General features: G+C 40.0%; 2 protein-coding genes across 4 annotated transcripts in view; one reads left to right on the plus strand and one right to left on the minus strand.

The window, feature by feature from the left end:
- The window catches only part of LOC111155174 (SUMO1/sentrin specific peptidase 5), a 60,473-nt gene that overhangs the window by 23,155 nt on the left and 12,357 nt on the right, over positions 1-24,961 (plus strand). Inside the window, exons 1-6 of one of the 2 annotated variants that reach the window (XM_022515266.1) lie at positions 6,775-6,799; positions 7,377-8,917; positions 17,452-17,557; positions 17,699-17,837; positions 18,080-18,127; positions 21,965-22,042. In XM_022515266.1, the coding sequence (XP_022370974.1) occupies positions 7,408-8,917; positions 17,452-17,557; positions 17,699-17,837; positions 18,080-18,127; positions 21,965-22,042 (1,881 nt within the window). In that variant the 5' untranslated portion in view covers positions 6,775-6,799; positions 7,377-7,407. Of the gene's footprint in view, positions 1-6,774; positions 6,800-7,376; positions 8,918-17,451; positions 17,558-17,698; positions 17,838-18,079; positions 18,128-21,964; positions 22,043-24,961 lie in introns of those variants that run through there. The other variant, XM_022515264.1, reaches the window with a different exon arrangement.
- Positions 14,182-24,961, minus strand: part of LOC111155175 (nuclear cap binding protein subunit 2) — a 34,551-nt gene continuing 23,771 nt past the window's right edge. For both annotated transcript variants that reach the window (XM_022515269.1, XM_022515267.1), the window contains one exon: positions 14,182-15,239. In XM_022515269.1, coding sequence (XP_022370977.1) covers positions 15,236-15,239 — 4 coding nt within the window. In that variant the 3' untranslated portion in view covers positions 14,182-15,235. The remainder of the gene's footprint in view (positions 15,240-24,961) is intronic.

Raw genomic sequence — 24,961 nt, forward strand, 5'->3', positions numbered from 1 at the left:
AGGTTCAGTCTCACAACCCTGAAAGTATGACCTGAGCAGAAACCAAGAGTCATTCCCTAACCAACTGAGCCACCCAGGCACCCGACCCTGTATATGTCTTTTTTTTTTTAAGATTTTATTTATTTGAGAGAGTGAGTGTGTGGAGGAGTGGATTGAGAGGAAGGAGGAAAGAATCTCAAGCAGATGCCTTGCTGAGCATGGAGTCCTACCTGGGGCTCGACTGCAAGATCATGACCTGAGCCGAAACCAAGAGTTAGATACCTAATCCACTGAGCCACCCAGGCATCCCTGTATATGTCTTTAGGTCTGAAGTGAGTCTCTTATAGGCAGTGTATAGATGGGTCTTGTTTTTTTTGATTCTGCCATTTTGTGTTTGGAGCATTTAGACCATTTACATTTAAAATAATTATTGGTAAGTATGTATTTGTTGCCATTTTTTAAATTTTTCTCTGATTATTTTTGTAGTTCTGTTTCTTTTCTTGTTCTCTTTGTGATTGGTGACTTTTGTAGTGTTCTGTTTGGCTTTCTTTCTCTTTATTTTTTTGTATCTGTTACAGATTTTTGGTATGTGATTACCATGGGATTCATATATAAGTATATCCTAAGTATATAGCAGTGAGCATATATTAAGTCGATGGTCATTTTAAGTTCAGACACATTCTAAAAGAACTTGTTTTATTTCCCCTCCACATTTTATGTACATGTTTCTGTATTTTACATCTTTTAATTCATTATTGTCTTACATCTAATTATTGCCTTTTCTTTTCCACTTAAAGAAGTCTCTTTACCATTTCTTGTAAGGACAGTTTAAGTGTGATGAACTCCTTTAACTTTTGTTTCAGAAACTTTCTCTCAATTCTGAATGATCGTCTTGCCAAGTAGAGTATTCTTGGATATAGGTTTTTTCCCTTTCCACACACTGGCCTGCAAAATTTCTTTTTCTCTCTCTCCTTTCTTTCTTTTTTTTTCTTTCATATCTTATTTATTTATTTGACACACAGAGAGAGCACAAGTAAGGTGAGCAGTGGGGAGAGGGAGATGGAGAAGCAGGTTCCCCGCTGAGCAGGAAGCCCAATGTGAAACTCGATCCCTGGACTCTGGGATCATGACCTCAGCTGAAGGCAGCTGCTTAACCAGCTGAGCCACCTAGGCGCCCCTGGCCTGCAAAGTTTCTGTTGAAAAATCAACTGATAACCTCATAGGGTTTCCTTTGTATGTGACTTTTTACTTTTCTCTTGCCTTTTTAAAAATTCTCTCTTTATCTTTAAACTTTGACATTTTGGTTTTTATGTGTTACGGTGTTTACCCCTTTCAGTTCATCTTGTTTGGAACTCTATCTTTCCTGAACCTGGATATCTGTCCTTCTTCCAGTTAGGAAAGTTTTAAGGTATTATTTCTTCAGATAACTTCTCTGCCCCCTTTTCTCTCTCTCCTCCTTCTGGGACCCCTTTAATGTGAGTGTTTGTTCACTTGATATTGACCAAGAGATTGCTTAATGTACCTCATTAAATTTTTTTTTTTTTACTTTTCAGCTTAGGTGCTTTTTTTTCCTTCTTTTTTACCTTCAGCTTGAGTGCTTTCCATTGCCTTGTTTCCAGGTTGCTGATGGTTTCTTCTCATCCACCGATTTACTGTTGATTCCCTCTAATATATTTTCTGTATCAGTTTTACTGTATTCTTAAACTTTGGTTCTTTTTTTATATTTTCTATATCCTTGTTGGAAGTTTTCACTGAGTTCTTTCACTCTTCTCTCCAGTCCATTGAGCATCTTTAATATAATTACTTTCAACCCTTTATCAGACATGACATATTGCTTATCTCTGTTTCCTTTAGTTCTTTTTTTTGAGCTTTTGTCTTGTTCCTTCGCTTGGAGCATATTCTTCTGTCTTATTTTGCTTGACTTCCTGTGTTTGCTTCTATGAATTGGACAGAACAGCTACTTGTAAACTTGAAGGAATGGTCTTGAATGTGGTGTTCCCTGTGTAGGCTGTGTGTACCTGGTGGCTTGCTGACTGCCTGGAGCTGTGGTTTGTGTGGGCTGGGGGTTGTGGTGCACTCTGCACTGGGGCTGCTCTGGTGGCATGACCAGAGCTGAAGTGGGCTTGGCCTGGGGTGGTCCTGAGGCTTTTTGCACAGAGGGGCCCCTGGCAGGATAGCTGAAGTTAACGGGGTGTAGGCCCGGGGATTCCTGGGGCTGTTTGTGCAGAGGGTACTCAGGCAGGGCAGCTAAAACTGAAGTGGGCATGGCTGGTGCAGTCCCTGTGCATTTCCACAGAGGGTGCTTTGGTAGAACAGCTGAAGCTGAAGTGGGAATAAGCTGGGGTGTTCTGGGACTGTCTGCACAGGGGGTACTCTGGTGGGGGCAGGTGTAGACCAGGAGCCTGGGGCTCACTGAGGCAGTAAGGCAGAGTACCCAGACCCTGACCCCATCCATGCCATCAGGGTGGATGGGGGATTGTAAACTGGCACTTGCTAGTCCCTTCAACTCTGGGAGAGTCCCAGCAACTCTCCTATCTTTTAACAGTGTTGTAGGGCTAGTTCTCTTTGTATTCTACTCTTTTTTTATTTTTTAAAGGTTTTATATATTTGACAGAGCACAAGCAGAGGGATTGGGAGAGGGAGAAGCAGGCTCCCCGCTGAGCTGGGAACCCAGTGTGGGTCTAGATCCCAGGATCCTGGGATCATGACCCTAGCTGAAGGCAGATGCTTAACTGAGCCACCCAGGCACCCCTAAAGGACAGTATTTATATACAGTCCTTTGGAATCTAGTCCTATACAGTCAAAATATTTTCTAAAATGTGGGTAATTTTTCCTATGTCTGCTTTTTTCAATGCAGTTATCTGTCATACAGTTAGATTCATTTGTTATTTGTATTTCATTTTGGATTCCTTTTGCATTCTACTTGATCTTAATTTTATTTGTGTGTTTAAGTATATAAAGCATCAACATGGTTGTAAAAGTGAGAACTTTTCAAACAGGCATATTTAGAGAAGTGCCACTCCTTTCTCGTCCCTCTACCATTTTCCTGTTCATTTGGGAACATCTCAAGGGAGATGTGAATCTCCCTTGCCCTATATGTTCTCATTACTTTCTGGTTTATTCTCCTCATGTTTGTATTTTTATTTTTTGTCTATTTTGGCGGAAGGCGGGGGTGGAGCACAAAAGGGCAGATACATGTTTATTCTCTTATTTTTTCTTTTATGAAAGGTGGCTGTTTGGTAAACAATTTAACCTTGCCTCAAAAGAAATCCTTTATCCTTGGCTTCTGGGAAATCATCTCGAAGGCTTTGGACTGTCATATCTGATTCGAATATCTGTATTTGCCTGGGGGCTTTAGATACCAACAGTCTAACAGACAGCTTGATTTAGGATGGGGGTTGGCTATGACAGAAAGACCAGTGGAATGATTTAGAGTAATGACTTTGGCATCAGCGGATCTCCAGAGGGGCTGAAAAACTGAGCTCCATCATGTGGGCAGTCACTTCTGCTTAAAATCCCCGAATAAAAACTCTGGATATCAAGGCTCAGGTGAGCCTTCCTGGCTGGCAATATTGTCACACACCGATGTCAGGAGGTTAAAGCTGTTTTACTCCATGGTAAGAGGACAACTGGAAGCTCCACACTTGTTACTTCTCTTGACTCTGCCCTATGTGCTTCTCCACTTGGCTGATTTTAAACCATATTCTTCAGCTTTCATAAGCCATAACTATGAATATAATAGTTTTCAGTGGGTTCTATGAGTCCTTCTGGCAAATTATCAGACCTGAGGGTGGTTTTGTGAACTCCCTGAGCTTGTAGTTGGTGTCTGTGTGCCACCGTCTTGGTGACGCACTGTCAATACTGATTTGAACTTTACTTTTCTCACCTAACCTGGAAATCATTCCATATTAGTTCATAGAGTTCCTCTTTATTCTTTTCTTTTTTAATTTTTTTAAAGATTTTATTTATATTTAAGAGACAGACATTGTGACAGAGATAGAGAGAGAGCACAAGCAGAGAGGAGTGGGAGAAGCAGGGGCTTGATCCCATGCAGGGCTCGAACCCAGGTTGATCATGACCCAACCGGAAGGCAGATATTTAACCACCTGAGCCACCCGGTGCCCCTATTCTTTTCTAATGTATTTTAAAGTAATCTTTACACCCAACATGAGGCTTGAACTCACAACCCCAAGATTAAGAGTTGCATGCTCTACCAACTGAGCTAGCCAGATGCCCCATCTCTATTCTTTCATAACTTACTCATGTAGAAGTATAACTTACTCAAGAAGAAGTGGTGTAGAAGAACCCTACTTTATTCAAGTACTGTCCTTGTAGGTTTTCAGTATTTTGCAATTATAGTGTTGCAGTGAATAACCTTGTGTTTTGTATTTTCATTAATATTGGAGGTGTATCTTAAGGATAAATGACTAAAAATGGGGTTGTTGGATTAAAAGGTAAATGCTTACCTTTTGTTAGATTACCAAATTCCCTTCCAAAAGGGTTTTATTAGTTTGTATTCCTACCAGCAAAATATGAAAGTTTCTTTTCTCCCACCAACAGATTGTGTTGTCATAATTTTTGCCAGTGTTTTTATTGAGGTATAGTTAACATCTAGCATTATATCTGTTTCAGTTGTAAAACAAGACTTGCTATTTGTATACATTGCAAAATGATCACCATAGTAAGTCTAGTAAGCATCTACCACCATATATGGTAATCAAGTTTTTTTTCTTGTGATGGGGATTTTTAAGATTTACTCTCAGCAACGTTCAAATATACTGTACAGCATTATTAATTATAGTCACTCTGTTGTATATTACATCTCCATGACTGACTTACTTTATAACTGGAAGTTTGTACCTTTTTGACTGTCCCTCCACCCATTTTGGGCAACTCCCCAACCACCTCTTTGCCCATTTTTTTTTTTAGTGAAGTTGAACATCTTAAAGGGCTGTTTAAAAATCTTTATTTGCGAATTGTCTCCGTATGTCTTTTTCCCATTTTTCCATCAGTCTTTTTTGGTTTTGTTTTCTTTTAAGATTTATTTATTTATTTGAGAATGAGCACATGCAGGGGGATGGTCAGGGGCAGAGATGGTGGGGGGGAGAACCTCAAGCAGACTCCCCACTGAGCACGGAGCCCTATGTGGGGCTCAGTCTCACCTCTCTGAGATCACAATCTGAACCGAAATCAAGTTGGTTGCCCGACTGGCAGTCCCCGGGCACCCTTCCCCACCTTAAAAAGAAATTTGTTTGAGAGAGAGAGAGAGAAAGAGAGCTGGGTGAGGAGCAGATGAAGAGGGACAAACCCTGACCCAGGGCTTGATCCCATGATTCTGAGAGCATGACCTGAGCTGAAAAGGATGCTTAATCAACTGAGCCACCCAGGCGCCCCAGCCCTTTATTCTCTGTTGAGTTTTTGAATTCTGCTATTTTACATTTCCAAGGTCCCCTTATTGTTTGTGATTGTTTCTTAAAAAATATAATAACCTATTCTTTTCTTTCCCTTCACTGGATTTTTTTTTCTTTTCTTCTTTAAACATTTTTTTAATTTGCAATAAAGAGAGTGAGAGAGAGAAAGCACAGGTGGGGTGATTGGCAGAGGGAGAAGCAGACTACCCACTGAGCAGGGAGCCTGATTAGGGGCTTGATCCAAGGACTCTGGGATCATGAGCTGAGCTGAAGGCAGACGCCCAACTGACTAAGCCACCCAGGCACCCCTATTCTTTTTTTCTTTGTAGACAGTATTGGTTTTTTTCTTCCTTCTTGTTTTTTTAGTGTGGTAAAATATAGGTAGCATAACATTTACCATTTTAATCACTTTTAGGTATGAAGTTCAGTTCAGTGGCATTAATACATTCACATTGTTGTGCAACCATGGCCACAGTCCATCTTCAGAACCTTTTTCATCTTCTTAAACTGAAACTCTGTACCCATTAAACAATAACTCACCTTCCCCCAGCTCAGTCAGTTAAGCATCTACCATCGGCTCAGGTTATGATCCCAGGGTCCTGAGATCGAGTGCCGCATCAGGCTCCTTGCTTGGCGGGAAGCCTGGTTTCCCCTCTGCCTTTTGCTCCTCCTGCTTATGTGCTTGCTGTCTTTCTCCCTCCCTCTCTCTGACAAATAAATAAATAAAATCTTTAAGTTATTAGCAAGCTGAAATTAGAGTACTGTTTTTTTGATTCATAGTCTCGTATTGTTTCTATCCCATCTTTAGCGGCTCTCACCTTTCCTTCTACGCCGAAGAGCCTTCATTAGTAGTGGATCTTATTAAATCTGAGGGGAAATCCTGTTTGGTTTTATCATTTTTATCTACCGTTCCTAATAAGTGTGTTACCAGAGCTTGTGTGTGCGTGCGTGTGTGTGTGTGTGCACGTATGCACATGTGCTTTTTACTTAAGAGCCCAAACCCTAACTGTGTGAAAGCACCTGATAGACTTTTGTCCCTGCATGGTCACTCAAAGTTTCTGACTGACTGACGAAGAGGAGGCTGGTCTCCCTCTTAAAATACTGTTACTGCTTGCATTTATTTAATATATGCTTTTGCATGTCTATTTACAGCCCAAAGTACCTGCTCTTTCTAAAATGTGATGTATGGAACAAAGTATTTCAATATGGAATCAGAGTTATTTATTTATTTATTTGACAGACAGAAGTCACAAGTAGGCAGAGAGAGAGAGGAGGAGGAAGCAGGGTCCCCGTGGAGCAGAGAGCCCGATGCGGGGCTCGATCCCAGGACTCTGGGATCATGACCTGAGCCGAAGACAGAGGCTTAACCCACTGAACCACCCAGGTGCCCCTGGAATCAGTCTTAAATGGTGTGTGGTCTCTCCTTCCTTCCCTATCCCTTAATTTACAAGTGAGAACACAGAATTTGGGTGACTTAACGTCACTCAGCTAATGAGAAGCAGTGCCAACGCTTAAAGATTCTCTTCTGCTTCCCTACCCTGTCCACTCCATCAAAAACTGATGGAAATGATTCTTGAAATTTACTTCTGTTAGAGGCAGCTATACTAAATGGGGTCATGTGAGAGTATTTATGTGTTCCAGCTTTCACTCTGGGGAAAACCTTGATCAGGTAACGACTTCATTGTGTCTGATAGTCTGTTATTTTTTATTTTATTTGAGCGAGTGAATAGGGGGGGTGGGAGAAGCGGACTTTCCACTGAGCGTGGAACCCAATGGGGATTCGATCCCAGGGATCATAACCCCAGCTGAAGGTATGCCATCGCTTAACCTGCTAAGCCACCCAGGTGCCCCTGGGTCTGATAGTCTAAATTGAATTTTATATGTTCTTCTTTTTCTTTGAATTTTGTAGCTTATATCGCTGTGATTATATCTTTATGACGTTATTTTTAGGGTAGAAGTCACTTTTCTTTCTCTTCTTTCTCTCAGCTTCATCAAGATCTCATTATGCATCAGAAAAATGAAAAAACAGAAGAAAATTCTATGGAGGAAAGGAATTCATTTAGCCTTTTCTGAGAAATGGAATACAGGGTTTGGAGGTTTTAAGAAGTTCTGCTTTCACCAACACTTATGCGTTCTGAAAGCCAAATTGGGAAGGCCAAGTACTTGGAGCAGGCAGTTGAGGCATTTCCATTGCAGAAAGAAGGCCCTTCAAATCCAGAAAACGTGGATCCAGGATGCACCTTTTTTTGCTAAGACAAAGTCCAGTGTGGCTGCTCAAAATGTTAGTACTTTGTCCTCTAAAGTGAAAAGAAAAGACTCTAAACACTTCATTTCCTCCTCAAGGACCCTTTTAAGACTCCAAGCAGAGAGGCTGCTGTCCTCAGCAAAGAACTCAGACCATGAATACTGTGGAGAGAAAAGTGTCTTGAAGGCAGTTGCTGACTTACCAGGAAATAATGTTTTAGGTCAGGCCAATGGTCATAGACCTAGGACGGAGCCACAAGCTTCTGACTTTCCTATGAAGTTCAATGGGGAGAGCCAAAGTCCAGGTGAGAGTGGCACAATTGTGGTCACCTTGAGCAACCATAAGAGAAAGCGCTTTTGTTATGGCTGCTGCCAAGGTCTGGAGCACCATAGGAATGGGGGACCCCTGATTCCAAAAAAGTTTCAACTTAACCAACATAGAAGAATAAAAGTATCTCCTTTTATGATGTATGAGAAATTATCCATGATTAGATTTCGGTACAGGATTCTCAGATCCCAGCACTTCAGAACAAAAAGCAAAGTTTGCAAGCTAAAAAAAGCCCAGCGAAGCTGGGTGCAGGTCACTGGGGACCATCAAGAGACCCTTAGGGAGAACGGTGAGGGTGGCAGTTGCAGCCCATTCCCTTCCCCAGAACCTAAAGACCCTTCTTGTCAGCATCAACCATACTTTCCAGATATGGACAGCAATGCTGTGGTGAAGGGAAAGAACTCTCATGTGCCTGAGGGCCACACTAAAGGAAGCCCTTTCTTGGGCAAGGAGCTTAGTTTAGATGAAGCATTCCCTGACCAACAGAATGGCACTGCCACGTATACCTGGGACCAGTCACCCTGTTCCTCTCCTAAGTGGGAGTGTACAGAACTGATTCATGACCTTCCCTTACCAGAACATCAATCTAGTAACGTGTTTATCTCGGAAACCGAAAGAGAAGTCATGACTCTGGGTCAGGAAAATCAGACAAGTACTGTCAGTGATGACAGAGTAAAACTGTCAGTGTGTGGGGCAGATCAATCTGTGAGTAGTGTAGATGGGCCTGTGTCTGAAAAGCCTGTTCAGAATGAGAGCTCATGCCAGATGGATGAGGATGGATCTCTCAAGCAGAACATTCTTAGTTCTAAGTTGCTGGACCACCCTTACTGTAAAAGTCCACTGGAGGCTCCTCTGACATGCAGTGGACTCAAACTAGAAAATCAAGCAGGAAGTGGGAAGAACAGTCAGAAAGCCTCTCCAGTGGATGATGAGCAGCTGTCCATCTGCCTTTCTGGTATGCACTCTTCTTTATTCTCCCCCAACCTCCAGCCCACAATTACTGTCCATTATCTTTTCCACCAGAGTCCTGTTTTTTCCTTCCACCCATAGATTCCCCTTAAAGCACATAGACAGTTCTCTTTGAAGCCTTCTATATTGCTGTATGACCTAAATGTTCCCTAATTTAAGTCTTCGTTGATAGACGTTTGTGTTGCTTCCAGTTGTTTACGTCTATAAATGATGGTGCAATGAAATTTTATCTGTATATTTGAATAAGTTTTTCTGTAAGTTAAATCTGTAGTAGTGGAATTGATGGTAAAAGAACACACTTTTAAGAGAATTGTGAAATCACCCTCCAGAAAGTTGAATGAGTTTATTTACACTTATTAAACTTTACTAACCCTCTAGCTCATGAGAGTTTTGGGTTATTTTTAAGATTTTATTAATTTATTTGAGAGAGGCATGTGTGTGCATGCATGGTGGGGGTGAGGCTGAGGGAGAGCGAGCATGCCAAGCAGACTCCTCACTGAGTGTGGAGCCTGATGTAGGCATCAGTCCCCCAACACTGAGATCATGACCCAAGCCTAAATGAAGTCAGATGCTTAACCAGCTAAGCCACCCAGGTGCCCCAGGAGTTGTTTTGATTTGTGTTTTGTTTGTGTTGTTTTCTGTTTTTGTTTTGATTTGCATTTTTAAGTTTAAAGTTTGAACATCTTTTTCTGTGTTACTTGGCCATTTTTTGTATATATTTTCCTTTGCCTATTTTTCTGTTGGATTGGGTTATTTCTATTTTATTTATTTTGGTATATGAAAATTTCCTATATGGCAGGCACTGTGTTAGTTCTAAGAATGTGGCAGGGAGCGGAAAACATTGGTTCCTACCTTCCTAGACCTTAGCATCATTCTAAAATGTTAAATTTTAGCTATAAATGTCATAAGCGGGGCACCTGGGTGGCTCAGTTGGTTAGGCATCTGCTTTTGGCTCAGGTCATGGTTCCAGGGTCCTGGGATTGAGCCCTGCATCGGCCTGCCTCCTCAGCGGGGAGTCTGCTTCTCCCTCTGCCTGCCATTCACCCTGCTTGTGCTCTCTCTGTCAGATGAATAAATAAAATCTTATAAAATGAAATAAATGTGACAAGAGTTTACGTTTTTCCTTTCCAAAGATAAAAGTACCCTGATCTAGTGTGTGGTAATTTTGCTTAAAGGAAATTATCAATTCTTCATTTTGAAACTTACCTGTCTTTATGGGTTCAAGTTTTTACATCCTACTTTAAGAAGTCTTCTTGTCAAAATCTACCCTGTGAGTAAGCTGATGTAAACATTTTTGGAAGATAGTGTGGCAGTATCACTCTTTGACCCATTCCCCTTCTTGGAATTTATCCAAGATATGAATATATTTGTACAGGGGTATTATAGTATTGTCCTGGTAGTAAAAAAACAGGAGACAACTAAAAAAAATTTCTATGGAAGTATAAGTTACAGCACATCCACATAATAGTATACTATGAAGCTGTTAAGGAAAACGTTCAGTCTGTATTTTGAAACTGAAAGCTGTCTATATAAAGAGAAAAAAAGCAAGTTGCAAAACTGGATGATACCATTTTGTTAAGAGAGAGATGCATACACATAGGATAATTACATGTATATTTGTGCACATACATTTGTATAGGTTGTATCTGGAAAGATATGCCATTGTTTTTTACTTTTAAAAGGACTTATTTATTTACTTTAGAGAGCGCACATGCACACATGGGCAGAGAGGCAGAGGGAGAGGGGAACCAGACTCCCCACTGAATGTGGAGCCCATCGTGGGGCTTGATCCCATGACTCGAGCGAAACCAAGAGTCAGGTGCCCAACCGAGCTACGCAGGCACCCCCCTCAAAGGCCTTTTTCTGGGGAGGTAGGAGCATTACTTGTTGGTAGTTTAAATAATTCTGAACACTTTGTTTTCCTAATCATTAAGTATGTATAAAAAGTTTTACTCTACAAAAAGACACAAAGTACAGAGCCCTAGTACATCTTTAAAAAAAACAAAACTATTTCTGATGTTTATACTGTCCTAGAATAGGGAAAGACAAATTTCCCTACTGTAAAGTTAGCAGAACCATGATATGATACATAAGCCTGAAAAAGTGAGCATTTACACAGATACCAGTTAACTTATAGAGATACAGCACTTAGAAAAGCAACTGATAAATTGACTATGGCATACAGTACAACTAGAACATGACATCAGGAAATAGGAATTTTTACAGAATGTATACTTAGTGATCTGTAAAGTAATTATCTTAATAGATTGAAGGAAAAAAGAACCTGAAGAACCATTTTAGGGGTTTGCTTAGTATTTCCATGCCCACTGGAAAGAGTTCAAGGCAGAGCAATAGCTACTGCCCATCACAGCCCTCCCCACATCAGCAAATTACCCAAGTGCAGATAAGCCCACAGTTGATCACCAAACACCTGAGGAAAGCCAGCACAATGAAAAGGACAACTTCAACAAATAAAGGAGCCTCATTAATCAGGATTAATAAAGCAATTAGAATAAGAATCAGTGTGGGACAATCAGTACAGTAGATGCTCCTTTAACTGACTTGTATAGCATTAGCTAATATTAAGTTCCACGGTATGGTGCTTGCTGGCTCTCCTCCAGTGTAACTGCGCATTATGCTCACTGCAGTGGATTGCAGTGGATTTATCATGAGCCAGTTGTACTTACTACAATTTACTTACTTCATAATTGTATTAAATACTGCATAAAATTGGTTTCGGAAGGAAAAGAAATAGATTCTTATGTCAGTATATTCCAAATGGATTAAAAATGTAATTAGAAACAAATACAGACACACAAACTTGTACACAGTGTGGATGAACTTGCAAACATGCTAAGTGAAAAAAGCCGGGCACAAAAGGCCACAGACTATATGATTCTATTGATTTGAAATGTCGGGGCACCTGGGTGGCTCAGTGGGTTAAAGCCTCTCTGCCTTTGGCTTGGGTCATGATCCCAGGGTCCTGGGATCGAGCCCCGAATCAGTCTCTCTGCTCAGCGGGGAGCCTGCTTCCTCCTCTCTCTCTGCCTGCCTCTCTGCTTACTTGTGATCTCTATCTGTCAAATAAATAAATAAATAAATCTTAAAAAAAAAAATGTCCAGAGTAGGCAAATACAGAGATAGAGAAGGTTAATAGTTGCCAGGGGCTGGAGAGAGGGAGCCGTGAGGAGGGCCTGGTAACAGGTTCACATTTTCTTAGTGGAGTAATGCACTTGTTCTTGAATTAGGTGGTAGTAATGGTTGCACAGCTCTGAATATACAAACAAAAAACTGTACACTTTAGGAGTTATTTGTGTGTATGTTTGTGTGCACGTGCGAATCACAACTCAGTAAAGCTGTTAAACAAGAGAGACCATTTTATAATCTCACATTGATAATACATTTTAAAGCATGATAGGAAACTCAAAAGCAGTAAACCAGTTTGACTCCACAAACATTAAAATCCTGCACATATATGTAATGAGTAATAAAATTTAAAAAGTTAAAAATTTAATTTTAGTGTTCCTGGATGGCTCAGTGGGTTAAAGCCTCTGCCTCCGGCTCTGGTCATGATCCCAGGGTCCTGGAATCAAGCCCCACATCCAGCTCTCTTGTCAGTGGGGAGCCTGCTTCCCTCCCTCTCTCTGCCTGCCTCTCTGCCTATTTGTGATCTCTGTCAAATAAATAAGTAAAATCTTAAAAAATTAATTTTAAAATTAAAGCTTGTTGCCATTTCAAGGTTATAAAAATGTTCAACCCTGTTTTTTTCTAGACTATTAATGTGTTATTTTTACATTTTGCCATTTGGCAAAAAGTAAAGATGGATCCCTACTGCATTCTTCACATCAAAATGAATTCCGACTGTAAATAAGATATTTAGTTAATAGTTCTAATACTATTTATTGAGTAATTCATCTTTTCCTCATGGTTATGAATTGCTCCCTGTTTTGGGGTCTCTTTCTGGACTTGGTTTTTCTATTTCTATGCTAGCACTAGGCTGCTTTCATTACACCAAGTTTGTTTTATAATTTGGTGGGACTGGGCCTTCCTTCTCCTCTCTTGCCCTCCTTTTTCACATCTCCTCTTTAATCCTTTTCAAAAATTTCTAGGAATTTTGCACATTTTGGTCCCAAGATTTGTTTTTTTCTAGATTTTTTTTTTTTTTTAATTTATTTATTTGTCAGAGAGAGCGAGCACAAGCAGGCAGAGTGGCAGGCAGAGGCAGAGGGAGAAGCAGGCTCCCCGCTGAGCAAGGAGCCCCAGGCAGGACTCCATCCCAGGAGCCTTGGATCATAACCCGAGCCACTTAAATGACTGAGCCACCCAGGCGTCCCTGTTTTTTTCAATTTAATAAAAATAATGGCTTTTGATTGGTACTGCATTCACTTTCAGACTAATTTAGGGAAAATTGCGTTCATTACGCTATTGAATTTTTCTGTCTAAAAATAAAGAATTACTCCATTTATTAACCTATATCCTTTATGATAATTTTGCGATTTCTACTTAGGTTTGCACATTCCTTAAGTTTAGTCTTAGATATTCCATGCCTTTCTTATTTTAAAATTTTGTTTTTAAGTAGTCTCTACACCCAGTGTGGGGCTCAAACCTACAACCCCAAGATCAAAAGTTACATGCTTTCCCAGCCTGAGCCAGCCCGGTGTCCTATGCCTTCCATGTTTTTGATGGGATCTTTCTGACATGGGTATTGTATTTTGTTCGGAGAACCAAGTGGTTACATTTTTTGTAACCACTTGTTTGCCCAGTGAACTCCATTCCATATTCATGGCCGGATGTGACCCGGCAGTTACCTCAGGAAAAAGCTGTCCAACAGAGTTCGTTTAACATGAGCAATTTAGGGCTCAGTGGGTTAAAACTACTCTGCCTTCGGCTCAGGTCATGATCTCAAGGGTCTTGGGATAGAGCCCCACATCGGGCTCTGTGCTCAGCAGAGAGCCTGCTTCCCTCTCTCTCTCTGCCTGCTTCTCTGCCTACTTGTGATCTCTGTCTGTCAAATAAATAAATAAAATCTTTAAAAAAAAAATGAGCAATTTAACTTCTGAAATAATACCTCAGGTTGTGTTTTTCATATTACTGCCTTTTGTGGGGGCTTTTTGTTTTGTTTTTAAGTTCTTAGTTTATTAATCCTCTCATGAAAAATCTGCACAGTCTTCACAGATAAGTCACTGCAGAATCTACTCTTTTTTGCCAGCACCAACATTGGCTTTTGCTGTCCCCTTGACTTTCTTCATTCTGTTCTTGTGTTCCTTTTGCTGTTTTCTTGAGGTTTTTTTTCTTCTCATATACGCCATGTCTTGCAAGTCTGTTTGGGTTCATTTTTCTTTGCATAATCCAAGGAATCATAAATCATACCAAAGCCACTTGTCTTGCCACCACCAAGATGGGTTCTAAATTCAAATACAAAGATGACATCTGGTGTGGTCTTATACATTTTGGCTAGCTGTTTTGTGAATTTCTGTCTTAGCTACTGTTGCCTTTCTGGGGTGAAGAACATCAGTGACCATTTGTTTCTGCTGAAGTAGTAGGTTGGTCATGAACTTCGGGGTCCTGAAAGTTATTGTTTCGTTTTTGATGGTGGCCAAGCTTCAAGCAGCCAGTGAGGAAAAGAACCATGTTGCTACCTTTTGTACGTAGGATGGACTCTAATTTGAATTGTAGCTTTTGTTGTTTTGTTTTTTCCTAACATTTAATCCTTTGTTTCTTGGTCACATTGATGTTTTAGCACTTTGGGAGTAAGAGAAATTGTGTATACCAGGTGCATTTTTTCCTTTTTGGTTCATTAGTTTCATGAATGCAAGTGGGTAAAGAATAATGGATTTAATTCTCATTTTAAGAAGTTTTCTGGGTAATTCTTGGCCAATGGGTATTAAAGGGAAAGATGAAGGGAAATGGCCAATGGGTATTAAAAGGGAAAAACAAGCTGCTTTTGTAGAGGAAAGATAATAGGTATTCTGCTTTGGATGTAGTACAGCGTAATAGTTAGTGGTTCACTTTCTGTGGTCCTATAACCATGATCACAATCAGAATCTTCACTTTGCATATGCTAGTTAAGGGTACTTGGGAAAGTTCCTTAACCTCCCTAAGGTTCCTGTCTCCATTTGTAAAGAAGGGATGCTAACACAGGGTAGTTATAAGGATGAAATGAGATGTATTAGTGCTTGGTTTATGATAGTGCTCTTTGACTGCCATTTTACTTCTGGTCCCAGTGAGATGTGTTTATCTTCGTGAAGGGTTCTCCTTGAAGATGCAGGCAGGGCCTTTCTATTGCATTGGAAATCCTTGTTTATCATCTGAAAGTGAAAACAAAAATACAGTTAAGAGGAAAAAATATATAATAACTTAAAATCCCCAAAACACTACTATCCATAGATAATAAAATTGTTAGCAAGGACACCTCTTTCCTGTGATACTAGATTGGAATTGGGGTCCATATCCCCTTGATAGAGGAAACTGCTCTCTTATTTGAGGAGTCTCAATTAAGGATGCTGGGCCTAAAGTTTAATCTTTTGTTATCAGGGGCATTATTCTGTATAAAATTTGTTCCTCAAATGCAGTATCTCAAATGTTGGGATTCCTTATCTTCTGTTTGGGTTCATTCTCCCCAGTAGACACAAGGCTGTTCTTAGGTAACTATGGGATCTTGTAAACACAGGCAACTGCATGCTCTATTTCTAGTTTAGAGGCCCTAAATCCTTACTTCCTACTCTTATCAAGCTGCAACAAGGGATTCCCTTTCTGTCTCTGTATGCTTAAAGCCCAGACCAGAACCAGGCAAACAGGCACTCTTCCCTGTTTACTATATCCTGATCTTTGCTCTTAAGTGTTTCAAATTGGGGGCCTTCTGGTGGGAGACTAACAGAAGGAAGATAGGTTTTTCATACCCTTGTCTGCCCATCCTCAGAAAGACCCACAAAATACACCATTCCACTCCTGGGACAGTCACTTCGTTGTGCTCTTTTTTGTCCTTTTGTATCAGTGTGTACCAGGGGCCATTCTCCGGAGTTAGAAAGGGAGAAAAAGGAGCTGGGTAAAATAAGTGGCTAACAGTATCTTTTCTTCCCATTTTAACTCAGTAGGCTTGTCAGACTGAGGGTTAACTAGGTTGTTGCTCTGCCCATTCAGCATCAATGAATAAATACCATAAGTCAGCACTTCTGTGAGCCTCTCAGCCTTCCCTCAGCTTCTTTCTATTTCCTTAGAAATAATGTTCTGGTTCTACTTTCCTAGGACTTTTTCAGGTATGTTTCTTCAGTGGATCCTCTGGGAAGCCACCTGAAGACTATCCTGTATTCTGGCCAAGGTCACCCTTGTTTCCCCTTTTAAAATGTGCCTCCCCGGTTGTTACCCAGTTCACCTTACAGGGTTATTTGGTATCAGAAGTATAACAACACTGCCCAATTGTATGATATTAAAAATGCCTTAGAATTTGTTATGAGATGTGAAATTTACACACATTTACCAAAGAACACAGTGACAGTGATCTCAACAATTAAATTGTAATTGTGATTTTTAAAAAGATAATGCCTTCAGTCACCAAATGTAATAGACATTTAACCAGGTGATTAAACCCTTTAGGTATCACTCCTCAGGAGATAGGATTCATCTTTAAGGTTAAGCTATTGAAGGATGTCAGTCTTTATTTCAGCTAGCGATTCCCTAATAGTGCATCAGTAGCTTAAAAAGCCAATGCGAAATATTACCTTCGGGCATTTCTCTCTTTCTCTCTCTCTCTTTTTTTTAAAGATTTTATTTATTTGACAGAGAGAGAGAGCACAAGCAGGCAGAGTGGCAGGCAAAAGCAGGCTTCTCGCTGAGCAGCAAGCCCAGTGAGGGGCTTGATCTCCCAGGACCCTGGGATCATGATCTGAGCTGAAGGCAGATGCTTAACCAATGGAGCCACCCAGGCATCCCTAGATAGGATCAGACTTGAGTTGAATTTTCGGACTGCCTGCTGGTATCCAAGAATTGCTTTGTGTTATGGGTGGGAGGAACATACCCCCATGCTAGAACTGGGTCCAGAATCTCATTTCTATTTGTTGGTGGAGTGCTGTTGTACATGTTAACTTTATGGCTTGATGGGTCATTTAACATCCAGTTCATGAGGGGTATTTTCTGCTTGTTCCTATTATGTTCCACCAATGTCAAACTGATACATTCTTTTGTTTCTTGAAAGTCATCTGGATTGGCCACGTTTAAAAAAAAAAATTCAATGGAGTAAATTTAAAGATCTAATTGACTTTATTAATTGATTCATGTATCAGGAGGCATTCCATGTAGTAAGTAGAAGAGTTCTCTGGGCATTTCTCTTTAGATTGGAATGGTGAAGGCCTGATCTATTTTATTTTACCCTTTACAAAACGTAACTTTTAAAAGATTTCTTTGTAGCATAATATGGTATTATAGGTTAAATGTGTGGTAAGTGTCATGTATAGGTTAGGTATTGGGAGAATGACTTTTTCTGGGAATATTTTTTCCACTGTAATTTTTCTTCCTTTATTTAAGGATTCCTAGATGAGGTTATGAAGAAGTATGGCAGTTTGGTCCCACTCAGTGAAAAAGATGTCCTTGGAAGACTAAAAGACGTCTTTAATGAAGACTTTTCTAATAGGTTTGTCAATGATGCTTAAGTTAAGCCCTTGAAAATAAAATTGTTGGTATATATGACTTTTCTCTTAATTAAAAAAAGAAGACTTAGCAATAAATTGAGTAGAACTCATGTCTCTTTTCTTTCAAAATCTTTCTTTTTCAGAAAACCATTTATCAATAGAGAAATAACAAACTATCGGGCCAGACATCAAAAATGCAACTTCCGCATCTTCTATAATAAGCACATGCTAGATATGGATGATCTGGCAACTCTGGATGGTCAGAATTGGTTGAATGACCAGGTTAGTATATTGTGGGTTCTTGGTGTGGAAAAGTTGCAGAGGATGTTGGACCATAAAATATAATTAATCTTTGGGTTGGCCTCGCAGTTATCTTTGAGAATCAAAGATTCTTTACCCTTACTGAAGTGATTCATTCACTAACCCCAGTATCCAAATGGTAAACTGTCAGTGTTACTCATTCTGTGTGGGATGTTATGAATTGTATAGGGTTAGTAAGCTGGTTTTATGTTGACTTTTTATAGGTCATTAATATGTATGGTGAGCTGATAATGGATGCAGTCCCAGACAAAGTAAGTGCAAAGTTACTCTTCTTCAGGAGAGAGAACCCTTGTGTATCAAAATGAGATTTTTTAACTTTATGTATTTATTTGATATTCCTTAGATTTTTTTTTAAGATGTTTTTATTTATTTACTTGTCAGAGAGTGAGTGAGCACAAGCAGGGGGAGTGGCAGGCAGAGAGAGAAGCAGGCTCCCCACCGAGCAAAGAGCCCAGTGGGGGATTGGTCCTGGGATCATGACCTGAGCTGAAGGCAGATGCTTAACTGACTGAGCCACCCAGGCATCCCTGACATTCCTTAAAAAAAAATTTTTTTTAAGATTTTATTTATTTATTTGACAGAGAGATCAAAAGTAGGCAGAGAGGCAGGCGGAGAGAAAAGGGGAAGCAGGCTCCCTGCTGAGCAGAGAGCCAGACATGGGGCTCGATCCCAGAACCCTGAGATCATGACCTGAACTGAAGGTAGAGGCTTAACCCACTGAGCCACCCAGGCGCCCCGACATTCCTTAGATTTTTAAAAGTGTTCGATTTTGCCTTGTTCAGGTACTAGAGTTCGGCAGAAGTTCTCTACAATATTCTAGTATAAAAAAGTCCGATGCCATCATTTTCTTCATATTTGTTTCAAAGTGGGTATGCTGATTCTTCAGGAGACCTTTTTTTTTTTTTTTAAAGATTTTCTTTTTAAGTAATCTCTATACCCAACATGGGGCTTGAACTCACAACCCTGAGATCAAGAATCACATGCTCCACTGACTGAGCCAGCCAGACACCCCAAGGAGGCTTTTTTAAAAATGGTGTTAAGAGGGTGCCTGGGTGGCTTAATTATTAAGCATCTGCCTTCGGCTCAGGTTGTGATCCCAGGGTCCTGGGATTGAGGCTCACATCAGGCTCCTTGCTTGGTGGGAGGCCTGCTTCTCCCTCCCCCACTCCCCCGGCTTTTGTTTCCTCTCTCTCTCTCTCTCTCTCTCTCTCTCTGTCAAATAAATAAATAAATAATCTTTTAAAAATAAAAAAAATTAAAAAGGTATTAAGAAATAAATGTTAACTGAGTACATTTAAGAATCTTACTGGCTTTATTCAAGTGATTCATGAACTGGGCAGCATCTTACTAACAGGTAAAATGGAGCTTTGAAGACCCATACAGAATACAAGACTTACAAGGCAGAAGGGGCAGGACAATGAAGTTACTAGCAAAGAGCAGATTGGTTGCAGCGAAGTCACCTTCCTCTAGGGGAAGACAGGGTCTAACAAGCAGATTACCTCAGTAGTGCTGACCAGGTAATTCTATTAAGACTCTGCAGTCCTGAGAGAGAGTGAAGTTGCAGTTAGGTTAGGTATTTTGGGTTTGGTGACATGGGCTAAGCATAAGTCAACACTAAGTTAGATTCCATTTTGGGCTTGCTGTCTCTTTTTTAACAGTGGAGAGATACACAAAAGGGATATATTATTATTATTTTTTAAAGATTTTATTTATTTATTTATTTGACAGACAGAGATCACAAGTAGGCAGAGAGGCAGGGAGAGAGAAGGGGAAGCAGGCTCCCTGCTGAGCAGAGAGCCCAACTCGGGGCTCGATCCCAGGACCCTGGGATCATGACCTGAGCCTAAGGCAGAGGCTTTAACCCACTGAGCCACCCAGGCGCCCCAGCTTTAAGCTTTTAATTTAAAGTTTCGTTCTCTTTAAAGATCTAATATAGTAGTATTCATTATCACTTTTTTTATAGATTAATCTTTGATACTGTGTTTAAATACAGACAAACCTGGGGCACTTGGGTGGTTCAGTCAGTTAAGTGGCTGCCTTCGGCTCAGGTCATGATCTCAGGGTCCTGGGATTGAGCCCCACATCAGGCTTCTTGCTCAGTGGGGAGCCTGCTTCTCCCTCTGCCTGCTGCTCCCCCTGTTTGTGTTTGTTCTCCCCCCCGCCTCTGTGTCAAATAATGAATGAATGAGAGAAATTGTAAACAAAAAAAGAAAAAAAATTAAAACAAAAAACCAACCCCCCCCCAAAAAAAAACCCTCCTTGAACTCTAAAATTCTCATAAGAACTTAGATACTATTGGGGCGCCTGGGTGGCTCAGAAGGTTGAAGCCTCTGCCTTCGGCTCAGGTCATGATCCCAGGGTCCTGGGATCGAGCCCCGCATCGGGCTCTCTCCTTGATGGGGAGCCTGCTTCCTCCTCTCTCTCTCTGCCTACTTGTGATCTCTCTCTGTCGAATAAATAAATAAAAGCTTAAAAAAAAAAAAGAACTTAGATATTATTAAAATAATTTTTTTAATTTAATTTTTCTGAATATGCAGATTGATGGGCAGCCTTTGAGTTCAACATACAAAACCTTTCCAAGTACTTTATAAACTTTTATAAATCTAATAATTTAAACAGGTAGATATAATGCATCTGAGATTCCAACACTATGAATATAGATAAAATGTCATATAACTTCCCATTAAAACCACAAATCTGTTTTCCATTTTAAACTGGAATCATGAGGGTGGCTCAGTCGTTAAGTGTCTGCCTTGGGTTCAGGACATGATCCTAAGGTCTGGGGATTGGGCCCCAAGTTGGGCTCCCTGCTCAACAGAAAGCCTGCTTCTCCCTCTCCCTCTCCCTCTCCCCCTGCTTGTATACCCTCTCTTCCTGTCTCTCTCTCTCTGTCAAATAAATAAATAAATAGATAAATATGAATTTAAAAATAAATATAAATAAAAAATAAATTGGAATCATGAGGCTAGTCTGTTGGATTCTCTTTTATGTAAAATTCTCATCATCACCAGAAGGTTTAAACCTAAACACATATAGATGATTTTTAACATAAAAGTATTAGTTTCAAGGATATAATTTACCTTCATTACTTTTACATTTAATTCTGAACCTTCATTGGATTAAAAGGATACTTACTTAAGGCAGTCGTTCTCAAAGTGTAGTCCCCAGACCAGCAGCATCAGCATTACCTAGGAATTTACTAGAGATACAGAATTCTGAACTCTAACCCACCCCTACGAAATCAGAAACTGGAGGTGAGGCCCAGAAATCTGTGTTTTAATAAGCCCTCTGGATTCTGATACACATGAAGTTTGAGAATCACTGTTCTAGAAATAGCTGCGACAAGCTCTTTTTATTGACATCTTAAGCTGCAGAGTTCTAAAAACAAATGTGCATTAGGATCTTCTGGATTGCTGAGCTCTACCCTCAGTTTCTTCATTAGGAGGTCTGGGGTGGAGACTGAAAATTTGCATTTTAGCAAGTTCCCAGGTGATGCTGATACTGCTGATCTGGTGATCACAACCTGAGAACCTCAACTAGGGGAAGTATTTTCATCTCAAGTGAGTCAGAGTTACTGAGTGAACAGTTTAAGACCACAAGATGCTTACTCTCTCAGTTGAGCTGATCCTAATTTATAAGTCAGAAATTTCAGTGCTAGAAATATTCATTTTAAAGCCTTTTAGTAGTTGTTATGACAGCAGGAGTCTGCAAATCCACGTCCTTAGAGGGCGTTAATTTTGTAAGCCATATCCCTTAAGTACAAGGTAATGTTACCTCATTCTTTCTTAGCCTCTTTCAGTTTTATCACAGGATTTGGAAAGATTTGTCAGGTTGCTTTTCCACTTGCTTAGATTTAGGTGATCTATTTATTTACTGTCCCAGTTCTGACTATAGAACACCGTTGTTCTAAGAAAATCTGGAACAGAATCTTCTGTGAATCATGTAATGTGTTTTCTATAGAAGAAACTTTCCCTCACTTTTTGGTCTATCTTACATACAAGGGTTTTTTTAATTTCCATTTTCTTTTGAAGTTAAATCTGTGCACAGCTTAATATAATCTGGGTGCTTGTATTTGATGTCTCTTCTAGGTTCACTTCTTCAACAGCTTTTTTCACAGACAGCTGGTAACCAAAGGATATAATGGAGTAAAAAGATGGACTAAAAAGGTATTCCCTTTATTTCTTTTTGATTCTAAATTTGAAATGCAGAGAAGCCATTTTGAGTAGAAGGGTAACAACTTTAATGTCAATATGATATTAATTAGAAAGACTCTTAAAAAAAAAACTCTTTAGGGGCGCCTGGGTTGCTCAGTGGGTTAAAGCCTCTGCCTTCGGCTCAGGTCATGATCCCAGGGTCCTGGGATCGAGCCCCGCATCAGGCTCTCTGCTCAGCAGGGAGCCTGCTTCCTCCTCCCTCTCTCTCTGCCTACCTCTCTGCCTGTCAAATAAATAAATTAAAAATATATTTAAAAAAAAAACAACACTTTAATATGATAGCTGTTTTTAATATGATACTTCTGGGGTTCTTTAACATCTTACTGTTTGAAGCACAAGATACTAGTAAAATTCTGAATCTATCCAGTTGATTGGAATATTCTCTAAAAAGCACAGGGCTGGAAGTTCATGGTTCCAGCATTGCTATTAGCTTGCTGTGCAGGTTGGACAAGACAATTTTTCTGGGCTTTAGAATGCTGTTTATAAAACAAAATGATAAATCAGAGTAATCCCTAAGGCTCCTTGCAACCTTAATTTCTCTCTGTAGCCATTGACTAATGCCAGAAACATTACTTTAAAAGCCTATTTATATTCTATTTTTGACATTTTGACAAAATTACCAGTGAGTTCAAATTCCAGCCATAGGTCTAGAGATACTGTAGCATTTCACTTTTTTATACTGGATTGGTTATAGAAATTAGGAGTAAGTCTTGTCATGAGTAGCTGTGGATGGAAATAATTTTTTGCTAAGTACAAACACCAATTAGGAGTAAGTCTTGTCGTGAGTAGCTGTGGATGGAAATAATTTTTTGCTAAGTACAAACACCTGAATGAATATTGCTATTTAGGTAATATGTGCAAAGCATCATTAGTAATGCCAAGATAAATGAAACATGGTTGAAGAGTACAAATCTGGAATAAGACAGAATGAAGTTAGGACTCAGAGCTCGTTCAAATTCTAGTCCATACTTCACTTAAGCTATAAGACCTTAGGCAGATTGCTGAATTCCTCTAAGCTTCAGTTTCCTCATTTGTCAAATGGTAGTATCGTGACTGTTTACCTTGTTGAGAGGATTAAATGAAATTGTGTAAACCATTAAGTGCATGGTAAACACACAGTGATAATCATTATTTTATGGTGGAAGAAGCATGTGAGGCAGCTTGTGTAGCTGGAATGCAGAGAGCAAAGAAGAGAGTGGCGTGAAGTAGACCTGATCAGAGATGTTGGACCTTAAGGTCTAGGTTTTGAATTTTATCCTAAATGTACAGGAATCTACTGAAGGGTTTTAGGTGACATCATCCAGTTTGTAGCAGCACTGAAGAAGATGGGTGTGGGAGCAAAGCCGCTGTGGGTAGAACAGAAGGCTATTGTGAAGTACTGTTGATGGTACTCTGGATTAGAACGGTAGGACAGATGGGATATGTACATAAATGAGAATAATCTGGGAAGTAAAATCTGTCACTTGGGTGATAGATTGGTTATGGGGATGAAGGAGAAGGAAATGTGAAAAATGACTTCCAAGTACAGTATATGATCATCTTTCCTAATCTACTTCACTCTTCTTGGTTAAGTAGCATCCCACTATATGGGTATATATTTTTAATTTGAACAGTCCCCTAATAGTGATCCTTAATTTTTCTTGTATAAACACCACTGCAGCCCATCCAGTGGTACAAGCCACATACAGGCATACCTTCTTTTACTGCAGTTCACTTTACTGTGCTTTGTAGATACTGCATTTTTTACAAATTGGCTTGTGACAACCCTGTATCAAGTAAGTCTATTGGCGCTGTGTTTCCAATAGCATTTGCTCACATTGTTTTATGTCACACTTTGGTAATTCTTGCAGTATTTCAGACTTTTTAATTATTATATTTCTTATAGTGATCTGTGATCTTTGTTCCTGTTACAATTGTCTTGGAGTGCCATGAACTGTACCCATATAAGATGGCAAACTTTATAAATGCTAGGTGTGTTCTGTTCTACCCACTGGGTGTTCCCCATCTCTCTCTCTCCTTGGGCCTCCCTATTCCTAGACACAGGAATATTGAAATAAGGCCAGTAACACCACAGTGTGTTCAAGTTAAATTAACCTTCTATTCAAGTGAAAGGAATAATCACATGTCTCTCACTGTAAATCAGAATCTATAAATGATTAAGCTTAGTGAGGAAGGGCTGTCAAAAGCTAAGATTGGCTAAAAACCAGGCGTCTTGTGCTAAACAACCAAGTTGTGAACATAGAAGAAAAGTTCTTGAAGGAAAAGTACTACTCCAGTGAACACATGAATGACAAAAAAGTGAAAATAGCCTTATTGCTAAGAACAACAAAAGTTTTGATTGTCTGGATAGAGGATCAAACCAGATACAACACTCCTTTAAGCCAAAGCCTAATCTAGTGCAAGGCTCTAACTCTCTTCAAGAATTTTAGGAACGCTGAGAGAGGTGAGGGGAAGCTGCAGAAGAAAAGTTGGAAGCCTGCAGAGGTGAATTCATGAGGGTTAAGGAAAGAAGCCGTCTCCGAACATGAAAGTTTAGGGGGAGGCAGCAGGTGCTGATATAGAAGCTGCAGCAAGTTCTCCAGAAGAGCTAGCTCAGATAATTCCTGAAGGTGTCTACACTAAGCAGCAGATTTTCAGTGCAGATGAAACAGCCTTCTATTGGCAAAAGATACCATCTAGGACCTTCATAGTAAAGAAGAGAAGTCAGGATACTTGGCTCAAAGGACAGGCTGGCTCTCTTGTTAAGGAGGGGCTAATGCAGCTGTTGACTTGAAGTTGAAGCCAGTGCTCATTGACCATTCTGAAAATCCCAGGGCCTTTAAGAATTATGCTGAATCTACTCTCTCTCTCTGTTCTATAAATGGAAAAACA

The sequence above is a fragment of the Enhydra lutris genome, unplaced genomic scaffold (assembly GCF_002288905.1).
Source record: "Enhydra lutris kenyoni isolate GAN:26980312 unplaced genomic scaffold, ASM228890v2 scaffoldscaffold39, whole genome shotgun sequence".
Classification (NCBI taxonomy): domain Eukaryota; kingdom Metazoa; phylum Chordata; class Mammalia; order Carnivora; family Mustelidae; genus Enhydra; species Enhydra lutris.